The sequence below is a fragment of the Saccopteryx leptura genome, chromosome 1 (genome assembly GCF_036850995.1).
Source record: "Saccopteryx leptura isolate mSacLep1 chromosome 1, mSacLep1_pri_phased_curated, whole genome shotgun sequence".
Lineage (NCBI taxonomy): Eukaryota > Metazoa > Chordata > Mammalia > Chiroptera > Emballonuridae > Saccopteryx > Saccopteryx leptura.
The window spans coordinates 381,113,510-381,127,095 of record NC_089503.1 but is presented as its reverse complement, the minus strand read 5'-3'; the positions used below and the strand labels follow the sequence as shown (position 1 = coordinate 381,127,095).

Below are 13,586 nucleotides of genomic sequence, written 5' to 3'. Positions count from 1 at the left end.
TATTTATGGTAGCAAACATTGTCTCCAGCTTTCCTGAGGGAATGCGTACCTCTCTTTGTAACTATGGTTCGGGGTAAGTCAGTTCTGATTTACTGTAGCAGGTGGAACATTTAAGTTACAAATCTCAAAATCCCCAGTTCCACCATTAGATGGCGCACACAGCCTGACTCTGGGTTTTCTTTTCTGTTCCCGTCTGAACCAGGGGTGGCAGAACAGCATCATTTTGAGCCCACTCGCTTCCGAGTAGACAGCTTGACCAGTAGCAGAAGAAATGGTTGCGTTGACATATAATAACTTTATTAATAATATAGGCTCAACACAGAGTCTTCACATGCCCTAAGCAAAGGTTCAGAAAGAATTTGTCTTGTCCCTACATTTCTGTTTTGATTAAGGTCATAGTAAAAAAAAAAAAAGTTATAAGAATTTAACATGAGATCATTTTGGAATACAGGGTGGCTGGGTATTACTGCAAAACTGTCACCTGGGCCTAGAATTCATGGAAGAACTGCTGGAGACAATCACTACCACCGAAGCCAGCAACGATTCCTTCCGAGTGTGGATCACCACCGAGCCCCACGACCGATTTCCCATTACACTGCTTCAGGTGACCGTTTTTATGAGATAAGTGTCCTTTCCTTGAGAGTTACACCAACAAAGACAGCATCACTGGCATCATCAAAGGGTGGAAACACAGCGGGCCCGTTTGGTTTAGTCGAGTTGTCGATGCTGCAAAATCTTACCCTGTGATCCCCCAGATGGTACAGCGAGTGTTTCCACAGGAGAGTTCTAAGACTGGGTGCCAGGGCCACGTTGGAGGTGCCGTCAGCATACCGTTGTGTGATGTGTATTGCAATTTCTGTCTGGTCCTTTACAATCCTTTACGGGAACAAAATGACTCTTTTGCTTCTTACGACAGACTTCTCTCAAATTCACGAACGAGCCGCCCCAAGGTGTCCGCGCAGGTTTGAAAAGAACGTTTGCCGGAATTAACCAGGACCTCCTGGACATCAGTAATTTGCCCATGTGGAAGCCGATGCTGTACACGGTGGCCTTCCTACACTCCACTGTGCAGGTAACTTCGGGGCGCAGTGTGCACATTTCGGGGGTGCTCGTGGCGTTATGTGGCCTTACCGGAGAGTCCGTCCCTGAGGGCACGCTCTGCACTGTCTGTCCCCTACCCGTTTTTTTTTTTTCCTTCCTGGCACTTTTTTCTGCCTGCCAAGTGTATATTTGTTTGTGTACCTACTGTCTCCTCCCAGCCTTCCCGCACCCCCGGCCGTTGGACCGTAACCCTCGGGGGTGGGGGGCAAGACTTGGTCCTTGTGTAGCTGCTGCAACTCCCGTCACAGCCGCGGCTGGGGCATCGCCAGAGCTCAGTGGATATTTGTGGGGTGGACGAAGGGGTATTTCAGTGGGGGCTCGCTTTCCAGAGTGCCTGCGGTGGCCGGAATGGCAGGTGCACCATCGCCTGTAATACCTACAACCACGTTTCAGGGCGGGACCACCACCATTTTAAACATGAGGGGATTGAGATTCGAAGAGGTTAAGGTCACTTTGCAGGCGGTGGATCTGGGCGTCCAGCCCCAGCCCGGCTGCCTCCGAAGCCGGTTCTGACCCCGCTCCATACAAGTGAGGGCGGGGCTGGGGTGGGGGGAGGAGTCACCGTGGTTACCTGTCTTCTCTAGGTCCTTGGCTATTTGCATTTACCATGTGCTTTAAAAGTCATTTAATAATTTTAGGGCTACCCAACAACCTTTCTACCATGCCGTCATTACTTTGTTCTCCATTTGAATTGTGTGTGTTTGCTCTGCATTTGAAAGCTGTCTAATGTGAATTTACTTGACTTCCTCCCTGATTTCACAGAGAGGTGAAGAGGCTTCTTTGACACCTTGCTGTGTCCCCCCTTCCCCGAGGCTCGAACCCGGAGCCATGCCTCTGCCTGTGCACAGAGCACCCTTTCCACCACCCCGCTCAAATGAGGAGGGGATTGGGTGCCCACCCAGAACACTCTGGGCCCATTTACCCTCCGGTCCATTGTCTACCATTTCTCAGGGCTCCATACTGCCCAACAGAGAGGGCTGGTGTTTATCTGTCCCTCCCCGCCCCAGACCTGAGAGAGTTAAAATCAGGTAGACCTGTCTATGGGTGACTATTTTCAGCAAGACCCATTGTGGCCTTTGGATTGTAAATCACACAGAAGCCTGTTTCCTGCATTCTTATCTGGAGATTGTCCCCCTGGCTAGACCTTATCACACTCTAATGCAACTATTGCTTTAACTCTGCATTCCATTTCCAATTCACAAATCATACATTTTTATGATTTTGTTCCTTGTGGTGAGGATTCAACTCTCCCATCGTGCCTATCACAGAGAGATGACTGGGATATTTTCCATATGGTCAGTGTGGCAACCTGTGTTGTTAGTGGCCGTTGTCCAAGTATAAACAGAAGAACAGGACTGGGGTCCCGTCACAGGCTGAAGTGTGCTCACACTTAAACAGGACTTGTATTCGGGTTAAAACAGAAAAAAAAATCTCCATTGAGTTGGAATCCATAGGAGTCCGAAAGACCAGAGTCACAGGCTTTATAGAAAGGAAGAAAGGAACCCTGCCGGGCACTTCTCCCGGGGAGAAGAGCGCCCGTTACAGACTAGGGCGAGTTATATAGTGTTTGGGAGAGCCTGAGGGGATACTGAGGCAAAAGTCCTGGTATGTCCAGAATGCTCCTCCTTGGGGGGCTTCGAGCATGTGAGTGTTGAATCAAAAGTTCTGGTGTGTCTGGAGTCCCTCCTTGGGGCGGCTTGTCAGCTTTTTGGAATTCCTCTGTCTCAGGGTCAATAGTCCAGTAAAGGTGAGGTCTGACAGATAAGCGGAACATCAAGAGGGCAGTTTGGAATACATATATCTATCACGTTGCTAGGGCCATGAAGCTAACAGTGGCATGTCTATGTATTTTTTAAAAAGGTTGAATACCTCTTAAAATTTAATCAGGCGGCCTAGACTCTAGTACTTGCGGTAAAACCCATTAGCCTGTGTGAGTGAAGCCGGTCACGGTGGGCCCCCACCGGAGCCTGTGTGAGTGAAGCCGGTCAAGGTGGCCCCCACTGGAGCCTGTGTGAGTGAGGCCGGTCAAGGTGGGCCCCCACTGCCCCCACCGGAGCCTGTGTGAGTGAAGCCGGTCAAGGTGGGCCCCCACCGGAGCCTGTGTGAGTGAAGCCGGTCAAGGTGGCCCCACCGGAGCCTGTGTGAGTGAAGCCGGTCAAGGTGGGCCCCCACCGGAGCCTGTGTGAGTGAAGCCGGTCAAGGTGGGCCCCCACCGGAGCCTGTGTGAGTGAAGCCGGTCAAGGTGGCCCCACCGGAGCCTGTGTGAGTGAAGCCGGTCAAGGTGGCCCCCACCGGAGCCTGTGTGAGTGAAGCCGGTCAAGGGGGGCCCCACCGGAGCCTGTGTGAGTGAAGCTGGTCAAGGTGGGCCCCCACCAGAGCCCCACCGGAGCCTGTGTGAGTGAAGCCGGTGAAGGTGGGCCCACCGGAGCCTGTGTGAGTGAAGCCGGTCAAGGTGGGCCCCACCGGAGCCTGTGTGAGTGAAGCCGGTCAAGGTGGGCCCCCACCGGAGCCTGTGTGAGTGAAGCCGGTCAAGGTGGCCCCACCGGAGCCTGTGTTTCCCCATCTGTGCCTTTTGCAGCAGAAAGAGGTGATCTTTCAAGCTTTTCCTCATTTGTAAAATTCTGTTATCTAGTCCTATGATATCTATCCAGGGAGTGTAGACAATTCAAGCATATTTTCCTCTGTTCTTCTTTTTTCTTTTTTGAACATTTTGAAATGTTCAAAAACATTTCCTGTGCTATTATGTGGATACATTCATTTACTTGATTAGGATAGAGCTAGCTTGCTGGAAAAATCCAGAGCTCCGTAGGGGCTTGGGGTCCTGGGAAGCAGCATGGCATCACCAGGAGCTCGTGAGCGATGCCCCCGGGCCCACCCCGACTTGCTGGACCAGAGTGCCCCGTGGTGAGATGCCCAGGCGATTCCTGTGAACCGTGGAGTCTGAGGTGTGACTGCTGTGGGGACGTCTGTTCTGGATCAGATAGATAGTGACTTACTTCTTTCTAATGTTGGACACAATCGCCACAACCTGATTTGTTAGTGATTGATTCCTTCAAATTAACCCAGATAGCCCTTGCTTTATGGAAACATGATGTATCCTTGTAGAGATTGAAAGAGGAAAAGGAAATTGGCTTGTGTCACATAGTCTGAGGCTTCCGAGCCAGGGAGAGGTTCATGCGGGGAGTAGAAGGCAGAACCTCGGGGGAAGCCCATCTTGCCTGCAAAGTGATTTTTCTTACTGAGTCTTTTTTTTTTTTTTTTTTTTACAGAGACGGGGTTGGGGGGTGGCAGATAGACAGGGACAGACAGGACAGGAACGGAGAGATGAGAAGCATCAATCATTAGTTTTTCGTTGCACGTTGCGACACCTTAGTTGTTCATTGATTGCTTTCTCATATGTGCCTTGACCATGGGCCTTCAGCAGACCGAGTAACCCCTTGCTCGAGCCAGCGACCTTGGGTCCAAGCTGGTGAGCTTTGCTCAAACCAGATGAGCCCGCACTCAAGCTGGTGACCTCGAGTTCTCAAATCTGGGTCCTCTGCATCCCAGTCCGACGCTCTATCCACTGCGCCACCCCGGTCAGACCCTCTTACTGAATCTTGGTTGGCATCGTGCTATCACCGCAGGCCAGCTCTGGGGTGTCATGTGTTAGGGGGACCCGGTTCCTGCTGCAGAGGCCACACTGAGCACCCCTCCCCTCCCATAAGAAGGGGAGGTCGATTTGGCTGGCTGACTTTCTTGGGTAAGGAGTGATGGAGGGCACGGTTTGTTTTGTCGTTGAGGTGGGAGCAGACTTACCCCGTAGGAGAGGGCCACGGGTGCCTCCGCGGTAGCACGCGCACAGATGGAGTTCCTTCTGCACGAGGCGCTGCACGCGCACAGATGGGGTTCCTTCTGCACGAGGCTCTGCACGCGCACAGGTGGGGTTCCTTCTGCACGAAGCGCTGCACGCGCACAGGTGGAGTTCCTTCTGCACGAGGCGCTGCACGCGCACAGGTGGGGTTCCTTCTGCACGAGGCGCTGCACGCGCACAGGTGGGGTTCCTTCTGCACGAGGCGCTGCACGCGCACAGGTGGGGTTCCTTCTGCACGAGGCTCTGCACGCGCACAGGTGGGGTTCCTTCTGCACGAAGCGCTGCACGCGCACAGGTGGAGTTCCTTCTGCACGAGGCGCTGCACGCGCACAGGTGGGGTTCCTTCTGCACGAGGCGCTGCACGCGCACAGGTGGGGTTCCTTCTGCACGAGGCGCTGCACGCGCACAGGTGGGGTTCCTTCTGCACGAGGCGCTGCACGCGCACAGGTGGGGTTCCTTCTGCACGAGGCGCTGCACGCGCACAGGTGGGGTTCCTTCTGCACTAAGCGCTGCTCCTCCATACTCCCCGTTCCCTCCCTTCTCCTCCAGGAACCCACTTCCGTCCCACAGGCCAGGAAGTTACTGCAACAGCGGCGCTTGCTGCCAGGGCAGGCGGCGCACAAGCAGCGCGGTCTCTGCCTTTGTGGCCAGGCCTGCTGCCCACCCATGGGAGCCTTTCCTTCCCAACGCCCCGCGCATATGTCCGCAGCTCATTTGGCCGCTACCCGCCCCCTCCCCCCGTGAGAACATTTCCACGTCCTCCTGAAGAGGACTCTGGAGGAAGCTTCCCTCTTCCCTCTGGCCTCAGTATCTCCTCTCTCTGGTTTCCCAGAAGCTCCCCCATAGCACCACGCTGGGGTTCAGAGCAAGCCCACGTTTGCTTCAGGGTTTGAGGTTGACACAGATCGTCCTCCAAAGCCTTGGTCTTTGAAACTCAACAATCACATTTGTAGTCTCCTTGCAGCGCCTCCTGCAGGAGGTCCGAATAACGCTCTCTGGCTTTTCCCCATCACTAGGGTGACCCACTTTTTTACAGTGAAAAGGAGGACAAAAATAAATGGAAGAAAACAATATTGTATATAAAAGAAACATTTTATTCATTGCAACAATAATACCCTATAATATGATAAATGCATAATAAAAACATTTATAATATTTTATATTGTAATTATGCTTACATGCTTATTAATTTTTAATAATAGTTAAGAAAAAAGTACTCATTGAGATACAGATACGTTACATTACATGCAACGGATCGACTCTGCATCGATCAAATACGGACATTCACAGATTAGTCTTCCAATATCAAAAAGGAGGACATGTAGGAGGACACTTTTGAGGGAGGATGGAACTTACAAGGACTGTCCTCCCTAAAGGAGGACGATTGGTCACCTTACCATCACACCACCTTCCTTGCACAAGCGCACTGGGCCTTGAGAGCGTCGCAAGCAGTGGTTCTCAGCCATTACCTGGGCCCCAGAGACCCGGGGAGGCGGTGGCAGGGTGGGTGCTCAGTCCTTCCAAACGTTCCAGAGCGAGCCTAGTGTGCAGCGGGAACTGGGAGTGACTGCTCACGGCCACAGCCTGGGCCCCAGAGACCCGGGGAGGCGGTGGGCGGGTGGGGGAACTGGGAGGGACTGCTCACGGCCACAGCCTGGGCCCCAGAGACCCGGGGAGGTGGTGGGCGGGTGGGTGCTCAGTCCTTCCAAACGTTCCAGAGCGAGCCTAGTGTGCAGCGGGAACTGGGAGTGACTGCTCACGGCCACAGCCTGGGCCCCAGAGACCCGGGGAGGAGGCGGGTGGGTGACAGTCCTTCCAGACGTTCCAGAGCGAGCCTGGTGTGCAGCGGGAACTGGGAGGGACTGCTCACGGCCACAGCCTGGGCCCCAGAGACCCGGGGAGGCGGCGGGTGGGTGACAGTCCTTCCAGACGTTCCAGAGCGCTGCTCACGGCCACAGCCTGGGCCCCAGAGACCCGGGGAGGAGGCGGGTGGGTGACAGTCCTTCCAGACGTTCCAGAGCGAGCCTGGTGTGCAGCGGGAACTGGGAGAGACTGCTCACGGCCACTGCCTGGGCCCCAGAGACCCGGGGAGGCGGCGGGTGGGTGCTCAGTCCTTCCAGACGTCCCAGAGCGAGCCTAGTGTGCAGCGGGAACTGGGAGGGGCTGCTCACGGCCACAGCCTGGGCCCCAGAGACCCGGGGAGGCGGCGGGTGGGTGACAGTCCTTCCAGATGTTCCAGAGCGAGCCTGGTGTGCAGCGGGAACTGGGAGGGGCTGCTCACGGCCACAGCCTGGGCCCCAGAGACCCGGGGAGGTGGCGGCGGGTGGGGGAACTGGGAGGGACTGCTCACGGCCACAGCCTGGGCCCCAGAGACCCGGGGAGGTGGCGGCGGGTGGGGGAACTGAGAGGGACTGCTCACGGCCACAGCCTGGGCCCCAGAGACCCGGGGAGGTGGCGGCGGGTGGGGGAACTGAGAGGGACTGCTCACGGCCACAGCCTGGGCCCCAGAGACCCGGGGAGGTGGCGGCGGGTGGGGGAACTGGGAGGGACTGCTCACGGCCACAGCCTGGGCCCCAGAGACCCGGGGAGGCGGCGGGTGGGTGCTCAGTCCTTCCAGACGTCCCAGAGCGAGCCTGGTGTGCAGCGGGAACTGGGAGGGACTGCTCACGGCCACAGCCTGGGCCCCAGACACCCGGGGAAGCGGAGGCGGGTGGGTGCTCATTCCTTCCAGACGTCCCAGAGCGAGCCTGGTGTGCAGCGGGAACTGGGAGGGGCTGCTCACGGCCACAGCCTGGGCCCCAGAGACCCGGGGAGGCGGTGGGTGGGTGACAGTCCTTCCAGACGTCCCAGAGCGAGCCTGGTGTGCAGCGGGAACTGGGAGGGACTGCTCACGGCCACTGCCTGGGCCCCAGAGACCCGGGGAGGCGGCGGCAGGGTGGGTGAGGCAGGTGGGTGACAGTCCTTCCAGACGTCCCAGAGCGAGCCTGGTGTGCAGTGGGAACTGGGAGGGACTGCTCATGGCCACAGCCCCTGGGGCAGGAGTCCAGTCACTCCGAGGTCCTTCCCCTGGTGTGGAGTTTTCCTCCCATCACCTTGACTTGCACACATTCAGGACCCTGGGGATTGTTTCTACTCGGGACTCTATCTGAGACCATTGGGGACTTTCTGATGGCTCACATACAACTCTGTGAGGGTTTTTGCCGAAGTCATCGATTAGGAGCTCTCAGGGCCTGAACTGGCAGTTGCAAACTTGGAAATTTTAGCTATGATTTAACAATTCAGTAAAACGGCCGTAGCAGCAGGGCCCAGGGGTTCCGCTGTTAGCAGTTCCAGTGCACGGGGACCAGTGTTTCCTCCGCCTGCAGTTTTTCCTTCTCGGGTTGGAGCCTTGACAAACACCCCCTTCAAGTTTAATAGTCTATGTACAGTTCTCACTTTGGGGAGCGGTTATAAAGTTCTTAGTTTACATGTCCTCACCATAACTGCAATAACATGATACAGATTTTCATTATTTTATTATTATGATGATTACTATTTTTTGAGAGAGGCAGGGAGAGACAGGAACATGGAGCTGCTCCTATATGTGCCCTGACTGGAGAATCGAACCAGTAACCTCTGTGCTCCAGGACTGTGCAGTTCAGCAGTCCAACCAGGGCTTAATTATGTTTCTTTTTTGTCAGAGAGAGACAGGAAGAGAGAGAGAAGGGGTGGGGGCATCCATTTGTTGCTCCACTCAGTCGCGCACTCATTGGCTGTTTCCTGTGTGTGCCCCGCTGGGGTTGGGGGGAGGGTCCAACCCAGAGATGCTTGTTTGAAGGTGGAGGGAAGGCATTCTGCACTGGGAGGGGGGATCACGGGTCGCCGCGGAGTCTAACATAAAATTGGAACTAATTTTGACATCATCAAAACAATGACTCTGGGGAGCAGCTGTTCTTTAGTGTTGTAAGGAGAGTTCCAAGTTTTCCATAATTGTCTAGTGAATCTGTGTGTTGCATAAAAAGAGGGGGCTGTGTTGGTTAAATTTAGTGAGTAGACAGTCTTCCTCCATTCGTCACTCTCCAGCTTGGTAATGGATAACAACTCCCCTCTGTTGCGTCAGGTTTGGGCTCAGTACCCTGACCTGCAGGTCTGTCTGCATTCCAGTCCTGAGCCGCCACCTGGGCACGTCATTCCAGCCGCTCGCCAGAGGTCGCCCTCTGCTGCAGGCCACGCCTACCGCGGCCTCCTGGATGAGTCCACGAGCTGGGCGGCCGGCCCCCGCCCTCGCCCTCGCGGGGCCCGCGGTGTTTCCGCCGCCTTCCAGGGAGACCAGCGTCTGTTTCCTTCTTCACTTCCGTTCTTCCCAGAACGTCTTCCTCGGGCTTATCGTCTGTTACATTTTGACAGTTAATTATACCCACTATCACATTGCCCTTTCTTCTTTTTTTTCTAAGTCTTATTTTCTCAACGAGGTTAAAACTTCTTGAAAAGACATGGATTTTAATATTTTCCTATTGTGTCCCACAGGACTCATTCCACAGTTCAATAAAAACTAATTGAAATAATCCAATATTCCAGATTCTAGCAAAGCCTCTTGCTTTTGAGCTTCCAGATGAGTGATCGGGTTCCGCTGGTTTTGAGTCTATCCTGTTAGCATTCCAAGGTGATACTTCAGAGTTTTTTTTCTTTACTGTCACTTGGAGAGATCAGTGAATACAAAACAAAACAAAAAAAGCAAGAAAGTGAAATAAATTTATTTGTGAAAGAAAAGACATCCATCAAGATTCTTTTTTCCCCCTAAGATGAGTTAAACAGTCTACGATGTTAGTCAACCAACCGAAAAAGTAAATGCTTTAAATGGAAATTGATAGTAAGTGACAAAGTGAAGCAAATCTCAGCATTTGGGGCAGTTTTTGAAGATCACGTTTTAAGGAGCAACTGAACTGTAATTGGTCGGCGCTAATGAGGGTTTCCACAGAGCCAACTGATGCTGCCTCACTAATTGGAAGGAAAGAATTTTTCTTCCTTCAGCCTTCTAATTGAACAGTACATTTAAAAAATTAAGTCAAACATAGGTGAAGCTATTTTAGATTTGATTCTCTTTTTTTTTTTTTAAATGAGAGAACATTTGCATTTCACCCATAAGTGGTTAGCATTCTTCTCTTTGAAGACCTCAAGATAAGAAGAAATTCCAGGAACTCAAGGGTTAGCTGAATGCATTTTCACATCAAGATTCCACGGACCCTCGGAACCCACCTTTGCTTCTAGAATAACCTGGAAGAAGCTCAGGTCAATGTTTCTGGGATCTACTCAAGAAATTCAAAACCCTATGTCAGCCTTGGAATTGATACCACCCTCTCCCCCAGACGGTGAGAGGAAAAGTACCTTTCATTCTGATAATGCTCAGCTCGTGTTCAGTGGACAGCCATGATCCTTACCCCAAGGTCAGGTACAAAAAGGAAGACAGAAGGGGGAGACATCTTTCGCCCTCAAGTCTCAAAATCTGGGCATAGGACCAGATATTCAGGATGAGACAGCTAGAAACAGTCATCAAGGCAACATGGCAGTGGAGACCATGAGGCAGAGAGCCATCAAGAGAAACAGACAGCATTAAGAGCCAACGCTCCCCTTCCTGCCCCTGGGACAGCAGCCCGTGTCTCTCCTCCCATCCAGGCCGCGCCTCTGCTCCTCACCCTCCGTGTGTTCACGGTGGAAGGTGACGCTACACAGTTCCTGAGCTGATAAGTCTCCCGAGTTAAGTCCTGAGTAGGGTCGACACCAATAGCAGTTCTGAACCCTGAGTCCAAGTTCCTGGGAGAAGGAATCTGGTTGGCTCCCCTTGCACTGGCCTTCCACCTTTGATGGAATTAGCTAAGGGACAGGGGCGGTCATACCATCCAAACGTCTGATGCCTGACAACCCGCCCTAAAGCAGAACAGGTCTAGAAGAAGGAAGTAGATGGTTTGAAAGTTGTGTGTTTGCCCTCGGTGTTATCTCTGAGAGCTGGCTATCTGCACCCAAATTAATCTTCATGGTTTGCTTGGCATTTTTAAAGCATATCCCGAAAATCAGTAATTAAAATCTTTGTCCTTTTTTAAAATTTTATGTGACAGAGACAGAGAAAGTCAAAGAGAGGGGATAAGGACAGACAGACAGGAAGGGAGAGAGATGAGAAGCATCAATTCTTGGTTGCGGCACCTTAGTTGTTCATTGATTGTTTTCTCATATGTGCCTTGACCAGGAGGCTACAGCAGACTGAGTGACCCCTTGCTCAAGCTAGCGACCTTGGGCTTAAGCTGAAGAGCCTTGATCAAACCAGATGAGCCTGCGCTCAAGCTGGCGACCTCGGAGTCTCAAATCTGGGTCCTCCACATCATAGTCCAACGTTCTATCCACTGTGCTACCGCCTGGTCAGGCAGAACCTTTGTGCTTTCGGAATTTCTTCTCTGACCTGTCCATGAACTTGTCCAAACTATATAAAATTCAATTAGATTCTTATAAATGGTGGTGTTTTTTTCAGATTCAAAAGCATGAAGCAGCTGTAGAAAGGATTGGCCTAGTTTGTAAAAAGAACATGTTTGTGTGTGTATGTGCGCGTGCGTGTGTTGGGCTGAGGAAGGCAGAAGCGACAAAGAATAGAGTACATTTAGAAGTAGAGAAGTATAATTATATCTTCCCGGAGTTACATAAAGAGTCTACTCTCCACATGGGTCCGCTCCTCAGGTGGCCGGGGCAGAGGCCCAGGAGCTAATCAGTGGACGGTCCTTAGACAGACTGATTGTGTGCTGGGGCCAGGGAAGCTGATGGTAACATTCGAGCTCATCTGTGTGGCTGGCTAGGTGATTAGGGCCTGGAACTATCTGTTCTACCATAACGTACCTTCAAAACGGTCTCCCGAACATCAGGGCAATTGAATCACTTCGTCTGAGACCAGTTTGATTATTATGTGCAATTTGGCAATTGGAAACAGCCAGTGTTTCACAGGGCAGGACAAACGCAGGCAAAGGGAAAATTTTAAGACAGAAAGATATGTCATGTTTTACGATAGAAATATTTATAGTTTTCGATTGAAATTGCAAAATTACAAAGTGAAACCAGCAGGGTTCTAAATGCTCTCGAGTGCTAAAGTTATTTAATTTGAAAAACAAAAATTCAAAGCCTTACATTTAACATGTGAAACTTCCAAGAGTCCAATTTAGAATAAATGAATTCATTCAACAGACATTTAATGAGCACCTACTGCGTTTGTGTTTTGAGTCAGGAACGTAGACCAAGACTTCTCCCTAATCCCCAGAGCTCCAATTCAGCAAACGGTTGGAGGCCTGTTCCGGTAAACCGTCTTGGCTACAGAGCCAAGGAATAGTGTATTGAATGGTTAATATATCCAAAAGTATTCTATTACGTATGCTGTTCTGTGATGTCAATTTTGTTTGATATCATGCCTTAATTTTACTTACTTTATATTTTAATATAATAATAATAATAAGAAGGAGTCACCTGCATACAATGGTAAAATCTCACTATTTTTCTTTGATGTTTTTAAGGAGCGCCGCAAATTTGGTCCCTTAGGGTGGAATATTCCCTATGAATTCAATTCTGCTGACTTCACGGCCAGTGTTCAGTTTATTCAGAACCACCTCGATGAATGCGATATTAAAAAAGTAAGTGAATTTGTTTCTTTTTAAAATTTTTTTTATTTTCCCGAAGTGAGAAGGGAGGGAGGCAGACAGACTCCCACATGCGCCCGACCGGGATCCACCCGGCATGCCTACTAGGGGGTGATGCTCTGCCCATCTGGGGCACTGCTCGGCTGCAACCAGAGCCATTCTAGCACCTGAGGCAGAGGCCATGGAGCCATCCTCAGGTGGCCAGGCCAACTTTGCTCCAGTGGAGCCTTGGCTGCGGGAGAGGAAGAGAGAGACAGAGAGGAAGGAGAGGGAGAGGGGTGGAGAAGCAGATGGGCGCTTCTTCTGTGTGCCCTGGCCAGGAATCGAACCTGGGACACCCACACACTGGCCGATGCTCTACCTCTGAGCCAACCTGTGAGGGCCTCTTTTTATTGCTGTCCTTAATCAAGGTCCTAGAGCCATTTTCCATCTGATGTGCAGTGACCGTGCTGAGGTCCCCCTCCCTGAGAGGTGAGCGCTCACCCCGTTGGCTGTTTGGCGGTCCAGACCTTCCCACTCAGCCCTCTGCCCAAGGAGTGGAGGAGTGCGTTCTGCCTCTGTGTCTCTCACCTGTCCCCCCATCTCCTCTCTCCCCCCTACACGCACACGTGCACTCCGCCTTCCTCATATCACACCCGGGGGCCAAAGTGCACTTCAGGAGAATGCACACTTGAAACTAACTCTTCTCCCTTCCACTCACTCACGCTGCCTCAGAAGTGCAGATGTCGCCTCCCAGCCCACGGGGAACTTCTTCTTCACCTAAAGTCACATCTTAACAGGCGTTTAAGTGGACGCCTGTAAACAGCAACGATTTCAGATAATGGTCACTGGTCGCTGTAGAGCACCTCGCAGTTCTCAGCACATCAGTGTGACTCCCCCTTGACTGATGAGGTGATGGACAACAGAGAATAAGGGCCTTCCTCAAGGCCACAGAACTAAGAGTGTGACCTGGCGGTCCTTCCACAGGTGTTATAGGGGGCTGGGAG

At 52.1% G+C, this 13,586-nt stretch overlaps 1 protein-coding gene across 1 annotated transcript in view; it reads left to right on the top strand.

Annotated features, from left to right (window-relative positions):
• DNAH8 (dynein axonemal heavy chain 8) overlaps positions 1 to 13,586 on the top strand; it is a 313,181-nt gene that overhangs the window by 237,164 nt on the left and 62,431 nt on the right. The window contains exons 80-82 of the mRNA XM_066361430.1: positions 452 to 604; positions 917 to 1,072; positions 12,478 to 12,594. Coding sequence (XP_066217527.1) covers positions 452 to 604; positions 917 to 1,072; positions 12,478 to 12,594 — 426 coding nt within the window. The remainder of the gene's footprint in view (positions 1 to 451; positions 605 to 916; positions 1,073 to 12,477; positions 12,595 to 13,586) is intronic.